This window comes from Magallana gigas, chromosome 1 (assembly GCF_963853765.1).
Source record: "Magallana gigas chromosome 1, xbMagGiga1.1, whole genome shotgun sequence".
In the NCBI taxonomy this organism is placed as follows: domain Eukaryota; kingdom Metazoa; phylum Mollusca; class Bivalvia; order Ostreida; family Ostreidae; genus Magallana; species Magallana gigas.
The window spans coordinates 53,511,848-53,533,620 of NC_088853.1; the positions used below are offsets into that span (position 1 = coordinate 53,511,848).

Sequence of the window (21,773 nt, forward strand, 5' to 3'; positions counted from 1 at the left end):
ACAACGTTTGGCATCCTCAGGTCGGGGAGGCGGCAACTACGTCCTACGGGACCCGGCGGAGAGAGCTCCATCTCTTCTATGAGTGTACTAACTTCCGGGGAGACAAAACCATCAATTTCACCCTTAGAAATGATGTGCTATACACCATAAGATGCATTGTCCCGACGAAATGTCTTAATCTATAAATTATAGATTTAGGAAAACTACTGCAATATCTCTTTTTATACAAGTACTTAGTATAACCATTTTTAAAACCATTCAGAAAATTTGTTATAAAATTGGATCAAGCAGCTCTAAACTTTTATTTTTAAGTTTTAAAGGGAACTAATTTTCCTGGTAGCTGCATGCTTTTCTTGAAAGTCATTTCGTTCCACTTCCAATAAAATAATTGTTAAATTCTTCGTTTTTTGGTCTTTCCACAACCTCTTCTTTACTTACTGTGGGTTTTTTTTAATTATTTTTCTCCAGCTCTCTGATTATCTAAATGTCATGCAGATATATATATATATATATATATATATATATATATATATATATATATATATATATATATATATATATATAGTCACATTCAGGAATACACTAATTTAAATCTACACCATCCTGTTCAAAAACTAATTTCCGCCAAATATCGTACAGGCCAAATATAACACGTTTACAGTAATTGTAAAGTTCTGTGTACAAAATGATTTTTATTGCTATTCCTCTGAAACCAGAAAAGTTTTCAGATATCAATTTATATTTACATTTAACTTTTTAGCTCTTTTTTTACAGTTATAATGGAAGATATCAAGAAGTCACTTAATTACTTAGAAACAATTGAGCTTCAGATACTTGGGGGGCTTCACAAACCAAAACAAGGTGATAAAAATGAAGGGGAACATGATATAAAAAAGTTAATAGAAAATGCAAGGCAAACTGTAAATCAATGCAAATTAAATTAGAATCTGTACAAAAATTGATGAACGTTTTGAAAGTTGAGAATGAAAAATTGAGGGAGAAAAATCAACATGTGAAGTCTGAAAAAAATTATCTCGAAGAAGAATTACTAACACTGAAAGAGGAAAAACAAAAATAGAAGTTGTCTTTAACAAGTCCCAGACTATTATGACATCTTTCTTTTCAAATTGTTTGGAGGATGAAATCTTTGCCAAAGATCTATGTAATCACAGTGCAGATGAATCTGATGCTTGTGAGGCAAACGGCGGCGAAGATATTTCTCAAACCCCATCAAAGAAAGTCGGTAGAGAATTAAAATAAGCTAAATTCAGTTCAATGCACCTGTGACATAAGCCTACCGCAGTATATTTTCTTTTTCTTTTATAAAAAAAATTTCAAAAAACTTTTTCGAAGAGAATAAATTTATAACAAAGCTATTTTTTCTATATTAATACGTAGAATATATTTTAAACTTTTGAAAATATACATTTGAATGTTGTTCATATTTGATATGTTCAATCACGTGTCTCAAAAGAGCTGGAGTGAGCATTTAAATAACCTTAATATAGAATTTCAATATTTGTTTGCTTACAAATTAATTAAATGTAACCAGTTATATAATTTGTATATTAAATTACAGTGCTAGCGTGTTTGATTGGTATACGTGTTTAGAGTGGGTGATTATGTACGAGAGTTTAATATATGTAACGTGGACAATGACAAGACTGGACAATAGGGTCACATGACTAACTCTGCATGCAAACTTCCCCGCCAAAATCTTATACCGGACTGGCACTCTCCGCCTAGCCCTTGAACGGGTCAGAACTGTACATTGTATAGCAATATACTTAAGTCTTAGGATTGTTTGTCCCAGTTTATTATGTATTAATAAATATTTAACAACGACCCAAGCTTGGCTTTTTTTACCACTGGCTACAAATGGCGCCCACGTAATTTTCCAACGGACCGGGACAACATCCATTCCATTTTCCTTCAATCCCCAGGGGACGGCTTATCAAGTCCTGAACGAGTAGCAGCTGCATAACAAGGACCGTGGCAGAAGCCTCAGGACCGACAGGAGTCAGGTACTTTCATTCTGAAAATCAGTGTTTGTGTCTGCGATTTGTCTATTATACGTTAACTGTCTTGTCTTGATTGTCTTTCGTTTTTGTTGTCAAAGTCAATCTGTGTACGACTTAACATTCTTATTAGCAAGAACTCCCAGGTTTTTAATTTTAGAACTTCCGGAAACTATAAACAGCTGATCATTTTGTTTGAAGTTTGTTTATTAATCAAATCCTGTTAGTATTAACACTATTCTATTTAGAAATTGTTTAGTTTTTTTGTTAAAGAAAAGGATCTTATTTATCTGTCAATCTATTGATTTATTTTAAAGGTTTAAAATTTTTGTTTACGTATAAAACAAAATACATAGGCCTATATCTGCAGATCTAGATTTTGTTTTTCTAATTTTTTTATTCATTGTGTTTACCGGGACTTGGTAAACGTTTGATGTGTCTCATTTGAAGTAAACTTAAGTATAGATAATCATTCATTTGCCCTTTAAACTATTCCCCTTGCATGAACTTCTACCAATCACACAAATTCGACAATTTTGACAGACATTTAGCAGTTGAGGTGGAACACAAGTGTTATTTTGTTTGAATGTCTGTGTGTGAGTAAATTATTTCATTGAATATTTCTATTATTGACGTGAAACATGCGCTGCGTTTTAATTAAGTGAATTTACAGTGCTTTAAGATATGAGCAGCATATACACCCTTATAGAGGTGGAGGTATAGGTGATGACGTAATTATTAGGGTCTCCTAGAGGGTATTTTTAGAACAGTGCATTTATAGAGGTCGTTTCTGATTGGTTGTTTTAGAGAGGTTGTATTTTAGAGGTGATTTTTCATCACTATTTTTAGTAAAGGTAGCAATATACAGGTCGTGTTCTCATTGGAGGATTGAATATAAAGGTGATGACGTAGTTACTATTGAGGCCGTGTAGAGGGGGACTTTTTAGAACAGTAAATTTATAGAGGTCGTGTTTTCATTGGTTGCTTTTAGAAAGAGAGATTGAATAAACAAATTTAGCGAGCATGCGTAAAAAAGTAGGACGTTTTAGGTTATGACGAAATCATAAGATGATTCTATGGTTTGAGAGCATGCGCTGTAGTATCGATAACGTAAAATAGATGGTATTAAGCAATACGTGAATTTTATTTAGAAAAAATAGATGGATTTGGATGACCTATTTTGAGCAAACAGTGAAAATAAGGTATACTTAGCTGTGCACAGAGAGAGATATTTTATTTAAAAAATACACGGAAAATGCGGTGATGTAGCATGCGCACTTGAACATTAAAAAAGGGTGTATATTAAAAAAAGTTTAGGGTATATTTTAAAGAGTAGTTACAATTTTTTATCATTTTTCAAAATGCCCTTAACACCAAACGAAGCGTCTTCCTCTGCAGTAAACGGACAGGATACTGCTTTTCTAGTCCCTGAGCATGAAGACTGGGATTGGGAAATAGAGATGGATCCCTATCCTACCGGGCGGTTGAGGGAAATCAATGGTCAATTAATATATATGTTCGATCATGATTACGGACAATATATTATTAGCCAAGAAGAAGAAAAAAAAGAAGAAGAGAAGAAAGAAGAAAAAGAGAAGAGAAGAAGAAAAGAAGGAAGAACAGTAGCTTCTTTTGAAGTATAATTCGAATACAGTAGGTAAAAAGGTTTTTTTTTCACCTAATGTACTTTATAATGAAAGACTTTTCTTGACAACCAACAGTTAGTTTTTTCATATGCTTAATCAGTAAGTTTGTGATAATTAACTGTAGGAAGCAAGAATAATGACGGGTATTATAATATGTTTCTATAAAAAAACAAAGTAAAAATATGTTCAATTTTTTTCTTAAAATAACATCAGTATTATAAGAATATGCTTTATATATAGGACATACTCGCTATCATTTGTAATAATGTCTAAAAAAAATAGTGAATGGTATTGCATAAACGTGATGAACTTATACGTATTTTTTACAAAGAATATTTTTAGAAGTGATAAATACAGACATGTATATAAGGCAAAAAAAAATGTTTTATGAGATAAAGGCATTTTTTCATTTCACATCTAGACATCAGTGAAAAGGTAAGTTTTTTTTAATCATGATAAACTACTTAATGATGAGAAAAGAGAGGTAACTCTACAAACTATACATGCACTGCTAAAATTTCCGTTAATCCATTAAATACATGATATCCTCAAGTTCTTCTTCAATGTTATCAAATCTCGACTGAAAGTCTGTTAAGCGTCTTTCAATTTCTTCTTTCTCTTCTTTCAACTCTTCTTGTCTTTGAATCATCTTCAATAAACTATTGTCAATGCAAATCTCCATTTCTTCTTGCTCTTCTGATAATTCCTCTTCTTCTTCATTTCTGTCTTCTTCATCTACTTCTTCCTCATCTCTTATCTGCTCTAGGTCTTCACAAGAAGTACCCGCTTCTTTGGTAGATTTTAAGGGGAGCTTGGGATAACTGTAATTTTATTAAAAGAAGTTTTTTTTAAAAAAAGGAAGGGAGTTACAATGATACATGATTTTATATTTTGTGTTTAAAAATTAGTGAAAATTAAAACAAGGATAAACATTTGGTAGACAAAATGTTTATGCTTTTATTGGAGGAGAATGGTCTAGATTTGTATAAAAAAGTTTTTTTTTCTATTTTTTCTCTACAGTAAATTATTTTTTTTAAATTTGCTTTAAATAAAACACCATACCTGAATGTGAGATGTAGACTGTTATTTTCTGTGAATTGAACCGAAAGACTGCTATTTTCTGTCAAGTTACTTCTAAAAAAAAAAATGAAGAAATGAATATTTAAAAATAAATTAATAGGTTAAATAAAGACAAAAATAAATAAAATAAAATGTGCACAGATGTAAAAGAAAAAAACTACTTACATAATAATTACTTTTTGGAGGGTAAAATGAAATTGTTCAGATCTGGTGAAAAAAATGAACTTGTCCTATCAGATCCGTAAGTTTCGGCGGGGGGATAAGTATGTCAACTTGGCAACACTGGTAAAAAAAATGAGGAAAGTATCCCTTTTTCAGGGAGTCGAGCTGAAATGCTTTTAGCAGTTTCCCGAGGGCCATGGGCAGAAAATTGAACGAGTTCAAGACTCTGATGTTCAGTTTACCGACGTTGAACATCTGAATCTTACTGCCTCTGTAGACGGGCAAATGGTCTGCGAAATCAGGTATTGAATGAGAAAGCAGCCGTCATAAGAAAGGTTGTGGAAGAAGACCGTAAACCCCTTGTGCGTGTCACTGAACATTCAGATCCCCAGATCGTGCAAGGTCTCGAAGACTCGTTCGCGTCTCCCACATGTGTTGGTACAGGGAGGTTTAAGGTACTTCTTGATCTTCTTATCGATCTTGGAACAAGCGGAGCATCGATTTTCCTCCTTGCATTCCGAACATGCGGTCTGACACACAGCAAGAACGAACGAATGTCTGGCTTGCCCGCAGTGTGATTTCTGACAGTGCTGACAGAGGCGACAACTCGCACAGGAGCGGTCTTGACAGCGGACACAGTCAGGGTCGGGTGAGGGAGCGTACCCAAATTAGCACTGCACGATCTCGTCTCGCTTGGAGGATTCGATGTCGGCAAAGATGTATCGTCGTGGCTCTGGCTGGGAGACCGCGTGAGCTCTGGCGTAACAGAGGTGTTCGGGTTCGATATACTGATGACAGGACTTGCACGTGTAATGTCCGCAGCGATGATCTTCTGGCATTCTGTCGGAGATGTGAAAGGTCTGCAGACAAACGGGACACTTGTATGCGGTCTGACAAGGAACGAACCCCTTGTCAGTGAGTGTTTTGTGTCTTTGGTAACACGCCTGGGAGCGACAGGTCCGGTGACATTCGGACAGGGTTCTCGACCCTTGCGGCAGTCATACGACTGACACACGCCACAGTAATTCACGCAGTGGTGACGGTAAGGTTTCTTAAATGGCACGAGACAGTGCTGACAAAAGTAAGAACTGGTGGAAAATCCAGTGATGTTAGGAATGGCGTGAAAGTGCTCCTTGTCGTTTATGTCTTCGTGGTACAGAAAAACTTTCTTGCGTTCTTGATTGTGGTGGGCGCTGATGTACGAAAACTTATCCCCCATACTTGCACTGATGACATATAAGTTTATATTCAGGAATTCTTCCAGGCGAGGGATGCAGGCATAAGTCAAGGGTTCGTCCGCGACAATCCCTAGGGCCTCGCAGACTCGAATCGTCAAGAGGTCTTGTGCCCGCTGATGATTGGCGCGTAGATCGTTATAATACCAGATTGGACACACCCCAAAATGAATGAGCATTTCTCCGGCAGTGAATGTTGGCTGTCGCATCTGGCATTTGCGGAACTCATCTGGATGAGACTTACAGGCGCCGGCGAGGGCAACAAGAGTAGCCCGAACAAGACAGATGTTGTCGTTGTTGTAGATCGCCACAATCGAACGCTTTTTGGCAATCTTAAGAGCCAAAGTCGACATCTTGCGCCCTTTGCCCCCTCGGATAGCTCCTACATCGACCCGACATGAGGAATCAAAAGCCACATCCTCATTACTATTAAGAACGTGGGTCAAGGTTTCCAGCAAGGTGTCCGTATTCATGTTTTCCATTGGACGGAAGGGAACGAACACCGGTAGGTCAAGTCCTTCGTTGTGAATGGCCACACGGACAATATCTCCAGGACGAAGGTCTCTTTTGACTCGATCTATCATTTTCTGGAAGGCTTCCCTGAGAAGGTCGAACACCTCGTTCATTTTGTTCTGCTCACCAAAGAGGCGGTCGTTGAAAGTCAGTTCGTATGAGACTTCTTTGACCCCCATTGTCTTGAGAGCCTTTTCCTTAAGCAGACGGATGTTGAAATCTTCCCTCTCGCCTCCATTTTGCACTGTCGAGTCCCGAGCGAAGGAAGGTCCTGGTAACTCTGTAAAGTCGAAGGTATCCAAGTTTTCTAGAAGTGATTGATCTCCGTGAAACGAGGACTCCGCGATGTCATGAAAGTGGACCGCATCTAGCAAGTCATCACCTTCGGCAAGAGTCACCTCGCTCCAGTCCATGTCTTCCAGATCTGTGAACAGGTCTTGTTCCTGGACATCTGATCTAAAAAAAACAAACAAACAAACATAACATTTCTATTGATTATCTATAAAACTAAATCAGCTGTATAATGAATATTTAAATAAAATATCTAGGATGTAAAAAAAAAAATGATAAGTTGAACTGAAAATTAGCCTGTCACTGAATTAAGTGTACATAAAAATTAGTCTGTGACTGAACTAAACATTTTTTTTTCCCCTCCCATTTCATTTTAGAACAATTTTAATTCTTGTTTTATCTTTAATATGAATTACTTGGTATTATATTTTGGTAGGAAGTTTTATTTATTTAATAATTTTCTTTTTTTGATTATGTGTTTACTATTTTTAATGACAAAAAATACGTGTATTTTTTTTTACATATTTTCATTTTTTTTTAAATAAATTTAAATTTAGGAATTGAAGACCTAATCGATACAACGCAACAAGTACTGTTCTAGTTTGTCGTTGCAAAAAGCACTACTCTAGTCTATTTGGAAAGTCCTAGTCGTTACAGTGCAAAAACCACTGCTTTAGTTCTTTTTAAAAGTCCTAGTCGTTACAGTTCAACAAGCACTGCTCTAGATTTTATTTCATAAAGAACTCGCGTTGTAGTGCAACACAGTGTTACCGATTCTTTTAAAGAAATGATAATGCAGTCAATCTTAAGAAATGTTTCGATTACAAATTTTGCATAAAAAGAAAACGAAATTCTCCGGAGAGGGTAAAAAACTACAAACAAAGAATACAAAATGTAAACAATCTCAATATGAAACAGACACAAAAAATATGACAAGAGTGGGTTTCCATGGTTTTAAATTTTAACACATCTCAAAGAACAGCTTACTCCATCGAAATCATTTCCATGATTTAATAAACAGACATTAAAATAGTGTATCCCTAGCATGTTTGCAGATACAATAATCAATCAATTGCTGCGAACAAAATGAACGACCAAAACAAAGACAGGCAAAACCGCGCCCAATTCTCATCGACTCAATATGACAGTCAAAAAATCATATATGACTAGAAAACGAGTGTTATGCATTGGCCACACATCGTAATAATGAGAAGACACAAGACTTACTACATAGGTGGCTTTAAAGACGATAAAATAAGCAGGGTTCTGGAACCCACGAGGTTGGCACTGATGTCATCGATCACATCCGGAATACAGTCAATAGATGTAAAGTGAAAACCAACAAATCCGGAAAGAATAGTTTCGGGACACTACACAATTTTATATATTTATTTGTTTATTGTTATATATTGAATTATTACAAAGAAAAGTAAAGCCAATGTGTCTAATCGTCATGTGTATCGAATCCTACGCATTACCTTTCGTTGACCAGTACACTCCTTAAAGTGTTCAATATCAAATCTCTCTCTCTCTCTCCCTCTCTCTCTCTCTCTCTCTCTCTCTCTCTCTCTCTCTCTCTCTCTCTCTCTCAGGTAAACAGTAATGATGTTTGTAAGATCTTGAACATTACAAATGCGTATCGACCTGTGTCGTGATCTTAAATAGACTAAACGTTTTTATTCATTATTTTATATATTCATTTATTTATTGAGATATGATGAATTATTACAAAGAGAAGGAAAGACAAAGTGTCTAATCGTCATGTGTATCGAATCCTACGCATTACCTCCCGCTGACCAGAACATTTCTTTATTTGGTCTCTCTCTCTCTCTCTCTCTCTCTCTCTCTCTCTCTCTCTTAATAATTACTACGGTATATGTAGTTTTTCGTAATCCTATTTAATATTTTTCATTAATTATTTATTCATTTGGCGATATAACTGATCATTTCAAAGGAAAGAAAATACGGCCTATGTTTTGTGTCCGAAGTTCGATTGTCTCCCTTTAACCAGTGATTTTACCAGAGGAAAAAGGGGGGGGGGGCAATTATTTCATTTAAATTGATCTAACAATACCTATACATATTTAATTTGCGTGTCTGTTGCATTACTAAATTTTAAAAAATATGTATTATATACGTTCCTACCTTTGTGGTAAGTATTCCTTCTCATGAGTTTTTTCGTGATGATACATGGTTTGATAATCCGAGAAAATCAAGTGACAATATCCACATTGAAACATTTTGAATTTTCTACGGTAATAACGTCTTTACTAGTCAAAGTTTAAGCTCGATATGATATGTACCGGTAACACAGTGATTTTTTTAAACTCATTATTCTTGATTTTTCAATAATGATTGGTGAAAAGCGATCATGTGTAAAAAAACATTGGCTCTACATTTTTTTTCCAAAACCATACATAATCTACTCATGTGTATTAAACATCGTCATTGTATTTTTCCACGTCACAAATTCACTCAAGAAATTATTGAGGCAATTACATAGAATATCGTTTATGAATAACAATAGGGGATCTGGAATACCCGAAGACGCCAATGGAAACTCCCCTCCCCCCCCCCCCAGTCTTTAACTAATAATTTAAAAACTCAATTAATGTTTGTTTAAATAGAAACAAGTTTAAAAAAAAATTAAAGTTGTAAATATTTGATAGAGTTATTGTTTGTGGAAACAGCAACGAGATAAATCAATCATTATATTTGATGAGAAAAAAATCAGAAGTACCCAAGGGCGTCATCGGAAATACCGGACACAATGATAAACGGTATTTGTACACATTGTCTTCTGTACATTTTCGTCCAAGAGATAGTTATATTAAAAAAAATGCCTCTTTTTTCTTAAACGCAAACTTTAATGTTACTTTCTTGAATATATTGAAAACTTTTTTTTCCCAATGTGCTTGGAAATATGAGTCATCACCCCAAAGCAGAATTTTTTTTATTAATCAATCCATTGCTCAGTCTCCAGATTTCTGGAACTATAGATACCAGTTTTTTTTTCTTTCAAGCAATTCAATTGCAATATACACAACTAACAATGCAAACACTTTTAAAAAATATTTATTAATTTTAAAACATGTCCATTTTCTCCTCTGTTAATCTGAAATTAAATCAAACAAAATATTGCTAAATTCAAAGGAAAAAGAATACATTTGATTTATTAGTTTTTTTTTCATTTATGTATTTGAAATATTTGTTTGTTTATTTAAGTTAAGAAATTTATTCAAACAAAACACTGTTAAAGTCATGACAAAAAAAATACATTTTTTTTTTTGAAGTTATATTCAATTTTTTTGTTTGTTAATTTTATCTAAGAAATTTAATCAAAGAAAATACTGTTAAATTCATGACAAAATATTTTTTTTCATTTAATTTTTTTTTAAATTATATTCAAAATATTCATTTGTAAAGTTTATTTCAGTGCATTCATTTTATTTTCAATCATCAATATAGACTTACTTTTCCAATTATTTCTCGGGCTCCTCGGGCTCCTCTTGCTCCATCGCCGCGGTGGAGGTGCTGGCCGAGGCCGTGCTTGTATTTCCCTCAAGAGATCTGAAATTTATTGTACACAAACCTCATCATTAAGTTAGAGAAATTTTTATCTAATTCATTAACATTTATATATATATATTTGTGACAATAATATTCCCATTATATCTATCTTATTTTCAACCTTAAATATAAACTAACCCAAATACAGTGTCATTCCTATGTTAAAAAAAAATAAATTAATATAAACCAAATAAAAAATAATTAAATATAGAATTAACTAGAGCAGAGCTCGTGGCAAAGCCACGAGTAGGTCTTCCGTTGTTGCTGCGAGTTGAAAATGTATGTGATATGGTGTCAATAATTTATAATGACTAAACTTTCAGTTCTGCTTTTGTTATACAAATGTGTTGTGATTGAAAGCCTGTATATAAAACGTGTTTTGAAAAAGAAAGAAAGAAAATGTTATAGGAAAACTATCTGTCGAACACAGTTTATGTAATCGTTTCAAATATTCTTTAAAAAATGAGATGTTTAATGGCGAGTTAAATTTTCAGAGGGTAGCAAGCATTGTTACATGTACTCATGATTCATGTGAGGAATTGTGTTTTTTGGGAGTTGATTTTAATCAACTCTCCTATGCAGTTACTCTAGCATACCGAAACTGAAACTGTGTTTGCACCTAAGCACAAATCATCGCCGCTGACAAGACTTAGTTCTTGAAAATAATGAAGCATTTTTTTAAAGGAAACTTTTTTATAAATACCTTGGAAATAGTCAGATTTTTAATGGTACGAACAATTTGAAGTTTTTTTAGTTGTGTATATTCCTACGCTAGTTCAATATATAGTCTCGTCCAACCATCGGCTGTCTCCTTACATCTCCGGCAAGTAGAGAGTCAGTCTATATTTAGAGGTCGCATCATCAAGCTATCACGTGACCTGGTATCTCTTACTTGTCGGAGATTAACGGAGACAGCCAAGCATCTGGTTGAACGAGACTAGAGTTCATTATTGGTTGGATCCATACAATTTTTGAAATATTTGGAATACCAAAACATAGTTTGATGAAATCAATTCTATTTTAAAATATTACACAACATGATTCATTAGAGGTTTTCTCGAAGTTCTAGACGGAAAAGTTAGAGAATTCATATCATAAAAATGTGCATAATTCAAATGCAGATTATAAACTACTTGCCAAGCAAACAAGCATATCGTTGATTTTAAAATAAATAATATTCGATAAAATCAACTCTCGTCAGTACATCAGTACTTTGATTTAAAAACCGAACCCGCCTACAAAACACGTAACCTTTTCTCTAAGATAACTTCTTTATTTAAAAATATTTTTAAATTTTTGAAAACTATGTGCAAGTTTAGAATTGTTGCGTGATGACAAAATTTACAGACCCTGCAACGTACTACTATACCAAAAAACGTGCGACTTACGTGCGAGAAACGTTTCGTGTAAACCGTTTAGCGTTTCGTGTGATTGTGAAGCGTTTCGTGTAAACCATTTAGCGTTTCGGGCAAAGCGTGTAAATCGTTTCGGACAAAGCGTGCGAGAACCGCGTGAAACATTCATCAGATTTCATTCGGAACTCACTGACACTTCAATTCACTTTCAATTGATGAAAGGGAATATATCCAAGATATCTTCATTGAACAATTTTCACTCATAAAATTTCACAGGAACGAAAACAATTTTCTTACGGAGATTTATAATGGGAAATGTTTACATCTTTTCTCCATTCGGAAGTACTCGGGATACCTCGCGCAATTTTTTAACGTTATCACCTGGGCTTATTAATGGCTGATGCAATGCAAAATCCTCGTAGACTTTCAATATTGGGATGTGTATTGAAACCTGAAGCGGTAGAGGGGGCGTTTCAACACATATAATCTGGACATTTTTTCATATAAGTGGATGAACGTAGTTTGAGCACAAAGGTATTTACTATTATTGAAATATCAAGCAAAAAGTGGTGGAAGAAAAAACTCGGGACATAGTATATCTTATAAATTTATGAAACTTTGAAGTGTTTTGAAATTCTTTAACCAGGGAACAACGATGTCTATATATAGATCAGTAATAGGATAAGGTAATTTCAAACATCGAAGACTGTACGAATATTTAATAAACTGTTTTTATTACAAGTGTTACCGTTAATAATTAAATCAAAGTTTGCCGAATCTTCCTGGAATTAAACATAGGTTGAAAATTTACTATGTATAAAAACTTTCTTCATGGTTCCTCAGTGTGAAACATTCTTTACCTTAGACGTTTTACTTTTCCACTAAGCATCCGCCTCCGTTGCCTTTCCTTTACACTACATCTAAATTCATCATGTTCATAAGTGATTATTCGCTCGCATTTTAAAATATTTAATGTCCGTATTCTCGGACTCCATGCTAGGAAATTTAGTTGAATATAAGCTACGTCATTCTTATTCATGTGCATGTTGTCGACGGCGCGCGGCCAAAGAAATTTTCACAATCGTTCTTTAAAAAGCTTTAAAGTTATACAATATAGGATATACATGTAATTTTTATATACAGACCTTAATTAATTTGTTTGCAAGTTTATAACTAATGATTATTCCTTTATCGGCACCACTTATAATTTACTCAACTCTCTCTCTCTCTCTTTTCTTTCTCTCATTAAAGTCACGAGCGGCAATGTCTTAACTCCGCCCAGCTACGATCTGATTGGACAAAGATCAGTGAAAACATTAGGTAGAAACTTTTCTGGAGTAAACCCCTATTAAACGCTTCAATGTACTTCGCTGTAACTTAAACGATCATGTTTTGATAAGCATGTATATTTTTTTATTTATTTACATCGATAACTCTTACTGAGACCATTCGACTTTGTACAAGCAGCACACATAACCTCGGACATCGGGTGTCTCCTGCACCTGGTTGAACCTGTCAATCAACCTCTGTGTATTTGTTTTCATTGGATGGTCAAGCGTCTCTTTTTTTGTCAATAGCCAATGGAAAATTAATGACTTCAAGGAAATCGGAATCAGTATTTGATGAAGCATACACATTTTATTAACACACAGGGATTTGCTTACAATATACACAGTCATGCAATTACTAGTAATTATTATGGGAATCTTTACGCATGGTACTTAATTCGAACAGATCATAATAATCTATACACTGTACGCCGTTACACATGTACGAAGCGCCGGTAATATATACGAACATTGAGTCAAAAATTTAAATCATTTTTATTTCTTGTTCTATTCAATACAATGTGAAATTACTTTCAGAAAAAAATTCCGAAATACTAATTACAACTTTCTTTTTTGTGTAATCATTTGAATTTTCTGGGTTCATGTATATATATGTACAGAACATACTTATTTACGCGTGAATGATACGACATAGGAAAAAAATAATCGGTTGTTCGTAGAACATTTTTTTCTTACGAATGTGACTAATTTAATTTTAAATATTTTTCAACATTATCAATGTAAATAATATCAGGTGTATTTACTGTTTGTGTTTTTACATCGTAATCTCTGAAACCAATAAAATACTAATGTTAGCAGAAAAATCAAATCCCGCCGAATACTGAAAAACCGATTTCAGTTAGCAATCATACGGATTTTATTTTTGGTATTCACTATTGAGTTACGGTAACTTTTTTTCTGGATGATTTTATTATTTATTATTTTATGTAAAAGCACCATTCCAACAGTTACTCAATTATATAACAATTGATGACCTGGGGCTATATATGTTCCGAGCTGTGTGCGCTGAAGCGACACAAGATTCTCGGTCGCATGTGGCGATTGAATTTACACAGACTGGCCGAATAAACAAACGGGTGGGAAAGTGAAACAAAATGTTACACATGAGAAGAAGCCACCAAAAATGATTTTCGATAGATCTTGATATCGTTTTGACAATTAAAAAAGTCCAGCGCGAGCTCCTGTCAGCGGGGCGGGAGGGGGCAGCAATGAGTTCGCTTCTACAAAGAAACGAACGACCATGTAGAAAAACTACAGAAGTGATTAATATGTGACTGATAGAATCTAATCTAAAGTTGTTTAAAATTCATGTGATTTTATTTTTTTAAATCATCGATTGCCTCAATTCAGGACATTTTTTATCGTGCTAGCACCTACTGCAAACATGTTACATGGAACTTTGATTATAATTTGATTTTTAAACTACCTTGTATGCTATCTATAAATCAATGCTTAATCAACTGTACAAGTATAATGAATTTATCCTTTCATCTTAAACGAATATAATAGTTGAAAACATAATAAAATATAGTTGTGTCCGTGCAAAATATGAAACATGAACGTGCGATAAGGCACATATAGAAGAACACGAACCGACCCCGGATTACTTGTCCACTCGCGCCGGTTCTCCTCAGCCATGTGCGAGGGATGATCATCATTTAAAGGTTTACTATTTGGATGTGTGTGTGTGGGGGGGGGGGGGTTGATTTAAAACATTATTTGTGCAGTTTCTAAAATATTTTACATAAACAAACTAACCATTAATTTATGTCTTACATGTACGATGTTTACGATTTGGAGTAATATCGCTCATTAATATTCATTTACACTCAAATGTTCAATTGAATAAATACAAGATGGACAAACTTTTATAGGAATAAATTAAAACAGTTCCTGTTTTTACGGCTATATTAACTCAAACACGTTCACATGAATGTAAGTGTGCGTCGCGGTGTGAGAATCTTGTGTATTAAATACCCGCTTAATTACCGCTAGGTAGTGCAGCCGTGGCTGATCTCATCGGCCGTTGGCGAAGGATATATTACGTAAAGGTACATGTACAACGCACAGACAGGCACAGTTCAGAACCCAGGAAGATTTGAAAAGTTTGCAGTATAATGACCATACTCTATCAAATCGAAGTTATTTATTTTAAACTTAAAACCCACAATTGATCTGTGTCTATTATTGCTTTAGATTGAGAATGACATTGCTTTTATTAATTAACTGAACGATTTCTTAATTGACACCCAATCGTTTAATCCATAAAAAAATTATGTGTAATCAAAATTAAACGAAACCAATCATCGAGTTCGCGGCTAAATAAACTCATACATGTATATGAGAGACACAGCTCTCGTGTATTAGATAACCGCTGACCGCTACAGCCGCGAGCATGGTGACCGATTTTCTCGGCCGCGGGCGAGGGAGAGCTTACGTAATGGTACACACATACACAGCTCTGATTCAAGGTAGATTTTAAATGCATGGAGTTAATAAATAAAATGTAATGCATACAGTTTTTTAATTCCATATTTTGTGGTTAAATAGAAAAGAAAAAGAATGTTTTGTTTTCCAATTGCCGTTTTTAATGATTGTGCACTATAAGAACTTAACAACAATGACTTAAACTCCTAAAAAAAAAGCATGTACTCCAACAAAAAAAAAAATTCTTATAAATTAATGCCTCCTGTATAAACCAGCATACTTTCTGCGGCAACTTTATGCCAGTTGTACGCACAAAGACTTTCGTTAACTTGTCAAATGAAAACAGGTACATGTCAACATGTAAAGCTTTTTACACTCATACTACACAAATCACTTACAAAATAATATTGTTACGACCTTTATGAGATCCCAACAAACAACTTTTCCAGCGACATCTATATCAAAATCCTAACCGTTTTTGAGTTATTAAGCAAAAACTTTTAGGGGCTATTGGCCCTTAATTTAAGGGGCCAGCCCTTTTTTATTGGTGTCAAATGAAAGCCCTTGATATTCTGCACAACTTTTATTCTACATGTCTTAACAAAATATTTTTCGTTAAAAAGATATAAAGGAAAATATGTCTAATTTTTTGCACTTTTTGGAATCCTGATTTTTGACCCCCTACCTTTTCCTAAATAAGGAACGTAATCCAAAAACAAAAACCGATGTATACAACTTCAATGTCTTTGTTATTCAAATTCGTTGGATTCCCATTCCCTGCTATCATAGTCTCGGAGCCTTTGTCTGGAAACCAAAGGCCCTAAAAATTTTTAAAAGGGGAATAACTCATTAACGGAAAGGGAATTCTAACTTTTATGAATTGATGAAGATAGTGTTTTGTAAAGTCCATTAGCCCTGAAAATTTGAGCAAAAACCGTTCAGAAATGAGCACGATATGAAGCCTCAAAGTTCGCGTCTAGGAAGAAAAAAAAAAAAAAGAAAAATAAGAATAATCTTAACCCGCACAATAATAGAAAGGTCTTCCGTTGGAAACGGAAGACCTTAATAAATAAATGAAAGAAAAAAAAAGAATAAAAATAGACTATCTAATGAAATAATGAATAAATATTTGTTAACAAATAACTGTATTTCATAGTTCTTAATTTACATACACGTAAAAATTTATCTTTAATTTTCTCTTTCTTTTTTTTTTAATGAAATCGTTATTATATAAAATAATTACTCACAGCAGTTGTCTCTCGAAACTAAAATAAAATGATTAAAAGACAGTGTAAAGAAAATGTGAAAAATTGGTTAGATAATGTTATACATAAAAGCATGAATAAATAACGTAAACATCCAAAACCATGACAATTAAAAATAACATAAATATCATACAGTTAGTATTTAATATAACAGATATTCTATGGTGATTAAAAAAGACATACATACCTACTGTTCAGAAGGCAGTAACTCTCCGTGGTTGAACTACGGTAAAAGGAGATAAATTTGAAACTAAAAAAATCTATATATATTTAAATTTAAACTAAATGAAACATGTAAATTTGTTACGTAACTTACTCATTACTCATTGAGATGATTTCGATCTTTTTCCTGTTAAGGTATCCGATGTACAATTGAGCCTGAGAGCTCGGGATTTTACGGGATGAGCTCGGTAGATTACGGAGCTTGAAATAAATTTTCAAAAAGTCGCACTATTTTTGATGTAACATAATAAACAATAAAGAATAAACAATTGATGCATGAAGTCAAGCAATATTTTTTTTCTTAATTTTAAAACGAGTTATTTTAACTTTTCCCCCTTACGCTGACTGTGACGTTGTAGCAGCCTTACGTCATTTGCCGTTGTATAACGTTATTTTTTCCCGCGGCGCTCTTGCAATAACGTGAAGAAAAAAACCCTAATTTATCGAGTAAAGTTTGCAGTGCACAAGTCACGTATTTCGTCGAAAAATACTTAGAAGGTCGTTTTTAATCATTGATTTTGTAGATATTGTAACTGTGCATAACTTGAATTGGCATGGGGGGTAATCTTGTAATTGTATGGCCCTATTCAATTTGTTCAATTTTTGTATACCTAATTTCATTATACATACAGAGTGTTTCGGACCTAACATTGTATAACGGCGTATTTGCTACTAACTATTTTAATAAGTACCATGCATACGGATTTCCTGGTTGAAATGCTTGTACACGTTAATTGTAATTATTGTGTTTAAACATATCCTTGTTATTTTCCGTAAATCAAGTTAACAAGAATAATGAAGTCATATAATAAAATCTCTAATCACTGATTATATTTCTTCTCTCGCATTTCAAATTACATGTGTATGCATGAACGGTACATTTTTCACCCTTCAAATCGCTGGAATCTATATCAATCAAATAATACTATTAGATACTGATTCCGACTGCTTTAAGGTCAATTCGTTTCATTTAGCTGTTTACATAAAAGAGGCGCGTCACCATCCAATAAAATCAAATACTCAAAATTTGATTGACAGCTTCCGCCAGATAGCCGTTGTCCGATGTTATGTGTGGTATTTGTACACAATCTTATCGTGTAAAAAATGCATGTTTATTACAACATCACCGAGTCATTTATGGTTGATTCATATATTGTTATAACTGTGTAAAGCATGTAAATGTATTGTGCATTCCACAATTGTACCGGTACGGAAACATCGTAGTCAGACTTTATCGGCAGTCTCCATTTTAAAATTGACTTAATCTTTTTGGTTGAAAAAGAATACAATTTTGAGTAAAAGATAATACAATGTATACTGTTTTCTACGAGTTAAAGGTTTGGAATGAATTTTAATAAAATATTTCACACGGTTCTCCAACGCTTTGTTCGTAACGCTTTACACATCTGATGTGACCCGCAATTCACCACTTCGTTGTATTAGTAACAATATTTTTTGTGCAAACATTTTGCTGAATGAAAAAAAACCCTCAACAATTTAGATTTTTTATTCTAAAATTACAAATTCTCAATCGTAAAGGAATAGAAATTTCCAAATAACGGGAATATGCGTTGGATTATGAATGCGACGGCTGACGTGGGGTGGGGGGGGGGGGGGGTAAAACATTCTCAAAAAAAAAACAAATAAAAATATTGATAAAGGTACTCAATTTATTTTAAAACTTTATTTTTATTGAAATATGTTTGCAATTTTTATTTGATAAATATTATTAATGTCGATATGATTACACATGTTTTCGTCAAAGAAAAGTAGTATTTTACCGTGCGTGATTTCCCGCGCTAGAGTTACTTCCCCGTTGTGATTAAGGGGGGAAAAAATATCTATTTTTAGAAACTACATACCTTTACCTATCAAATGAGTTCATAGAATATATACCTTACCACGCATCATTATTTGGTCAATTGTACATCGGATACCTTAAATAAAGAAAAATTGTGTGATTATTTGTATTCATTGGAGCAAAAAATTTTTTTTTACATATATAACCATTCAAACATTTAAAAAAAATAACTCTGTGAAAAAAATATTTCAATTTAATAAAAAAGAATCATACTAACGTTGGACGAATCGGCGCATTAGGGGGGGGGTACTCTAAATGAACATGAGAATTAAGGGTAACATTATATTTACTGCATACCACAATGTATAAATTACGAAATCAATATTTAAAAGGATAAAATCAAAATTAATTTACTGACCCAATCGGCTCCGACGGAGTGGAGGGACTAAAGTTAAGAATATATGAAAAAATTAATATAAACGTATATTTCTAAGATCATTTCCTAGAAATTGTGTTTCATTAAATATAAAATGTACTAACAGGTTTCCCCTCCTCTTCTTTGACACCGGTGTGCTATATATGTACGGACAGAATATGAAATGCTATTAATTTTGAGTGAAAGTTGAGTGTAGAATTTATTATTTCTGAACAATAAAACAATTGAATTCGAAACTTTTAATTTTGGGAAAAAGAATACTAACCCTGACGAACATCCCGGTGAGGAGCTGTACGTCCTCTTTCTGGATGCTAGTGGAGTACTTTACATATGGGGGAAAATGATGATCAATTTTATTGTTTTTAAGTGTAAATCATGAAGAAAAATTTGGTTTAAGTAAACAGAACGGAGATTAAAATCAAATACACTGGAGAGTACGTTTTATTTCTAAAAACAACACATCCGACACTTACGAAGAAAGAATTGGAGTGGCACACTGCTCCATACTTAAACCAAAAAAAATATGAAAAGACTAATTTACAAATTCGTTCTACATTCTAAAAAGATATTTTCACACAAAGTTGCTTCATATTTCAAGTTATCCTTAAATTTACTTTTTTACTTTACATTTGTCTGGCTGAAGTTCTCATTGTAATGTGTGTTTTAAAAAACAATGAATCACTTGTAGCTAACTTTTTAAATTAAATCGTGTTATTTTTTTTTCTATTATCAATTACTCACGGACATGGTAGGTCGTCCAAGTCGCTAATCGCTTGCGCGAGATTTCTCATTACTTGACGCACTTCCCTGCAAGTACAGCGACTTAAACTAATATTTAAGAGAAATAAATAATTTTATCGTTATTTTTCTTGTGCGGAATTTTATTTCTGAAACAAAAAAAAATGAAGCAGAAACCATAGGTAAAAAAAATACTTACATTGTCATGTTTTAATCCTTGTGAATATATTCCAAAGACAATTTTATTGAGCGTTTTCTTCGGTTTAATACAGCTTTGAAAATTCACGTGATCATTATAATTTTAAAGAAATTTAGAAAAATATTTTAATATTTTTGTTCATTTTTTTTTGGTAATTATATTTGGTACTCCTGCTGTCAAATTTCGTCGGAATTTGATATATATTATCACTATCTTAAAACTTCATCGTGAGAAAGAGATGACAGAGATCGTTAGGTACTTGTCTCCTTAGAAATTGTCTAAATTACTTTTTGAAAAATGATATGTTTGCAAACATAAAACCGTCAAACACGGCCACTAGGTTAATCACGCGTGACATTAATTCCCTTTCGCACCCTCCCAACTGGTTTTGCCTACAATTATTAACAGGGAATTTCAAACCAAATCAATTGTCGTTAAAATTAAAACAATTCATAAAACTTAAAATTATCGAAAAAGCGACTTTTTGTGTAATCAGTATCCTCATCAGGTACTGAATGACCAAATAAGCAAATGTTGATGGACACAAATGTATGTCATAATGCTCAGACGATATACACAATACAGTGATTGTCTGTATACAGAGTCCAATAAAAATTGGTTATCATCACTTTTTAATTGTTCGGGATCACCCTAACCCGCACTGTTAACGGGTGTTAATGACTGATCAAAATATCACGTGAAAGGGTACACTTTAATTTCATGATTAAAAGTTCAGAATTAGTGCATTTCAGTTTTTCAATAACAATGCTACATAAAAGATCAGATTTTATTATCTCCTTAAAATGCATATTGTGATTCTTTTCTCTGTCTGTATGCTTTTTGGAGGGACATCGGGATGTGATACGTGTAAAATTCATTTTGGCAATTTTGCAACGTGCACGGGTGAGGATGTTTGTCCCCTTTATGCATCATACGTAGAGGTAGAATGTTTCATTCGAAATATAACTACCTTAGTCCCGATCGTACAATTAAGAATTCGGGGTTATTGTACAGTATGTAGATTTATGCCAAGAGACCCAGATCAAAGACATAGTCATGCTGGACTCGACGGAGAAAAACCACAGGTGTAGAGGTAATTATTTTTTTTTTATTTCCTTTACACGGGTCTCTGCGCTCACACTTCTAAGGTTAGACCGATCATAAGAAAACACCGATCGTGAGAAAACTCCGCCCCCTGTCACTTTTATCCAATGAATAAGTACAATTATTTGCCGATAGCATCACCTTTTGTCATTCGCAATGGCTTGCAGATTTTTCAACGGACGGCCTGTTTGCCCTGGTAATAATCTTTAAACATTTTTTTAATCAAAATAAGGGAAGCGGAAAATACACATATCTTTAAAGTTATTAGCTATTGTTAATAATGGGTTGTTTTTTCTCCCGATAGACGACGCAACCACCGCGACGATGCCGGCAATGTGTAAGTATGTGCATGATTGAAGTTA

General features: G+C 33.7%; 1 protein-coding gene and 1 long non-coding RNA gene across 3 annotated transcripts; both read right to left on the reverse strand.

The window, feature by feature from the left end:
* Positions 1-3,270: 3,270 nt before the first annotated feature.
* LOC117685215 (uncharacterized) lies at positions 3,271-9,235 on the reverse strand. 2 transcript variants are annotated; one of them, XM_066070919.1, is made up of 4 exons: positions 9,091-9,235; positions 4,910-7,110; positions 4,727-4,798; positions 3,271-4,485 (listed from the first exon to the last, which is right to left on the reverse strand). In XM_066070919.1, the coding sequence occupies exons 1-2, from the start codon at positions 9,183-9,185 to the stop codon at positions 5,205-5,207; spliced, it is 2,001 nt and encodes a 666-aa protein (XP_065926991.1). In that variant the 5' UTR covers positions 9,186-9,235; the 3' UTR covers positions 3,271-4,485; positions 4,727-4,798; positions 4,910-5,204. The 2 variants fall into 2 exon arrangements, with proteins under 2 accessions (XP_065926991.1, XP_034315409.2); XM_034459518.2 differs by lacking the exon at positions 9,091-9,235 and adding an exon at positions 8,173-8,275 and having other exon boundaries at positions 3,273-4,485.
* A 1,184-nt stretch (positions 9,236-10,419) lies between these two features.
* On the reverse strand, positions 10,420-18,271 carry LOC117685180 (uncharacterized). Its single transcript, XR_010709191.1, has 4 exons — positions 17,228-18,271; positions 17,099-17,134; positions 16,894-16,911; positions 10,420-10,515 (listed from the first exon to the last, which is right to left on the reverse strand). It is a non-coding gene; the product is annotated as an uncharacterized lncRNA (long non-coding RNA).
* Positions 18,272-21,773: the final 3,502 nt, after the last annotated feature.

Bases quoted from the DNA above. Each gene is read 5' to 3' on its own strand.
- LOC117685215 (XM_066070919.1), bottom strand. From the start codon at position 9,185: ATGTTTCAATGTGGATATTGTCACTTGATTTTCTCGGATTATCAAACC. The intron at 7,111-9,090 runs GTAGGAACGTAT...TGTTTTTTTTAG, and splicing joins AAGGAATACTTACCACAAAG to ATCAGATGTCCAGGAACAAG.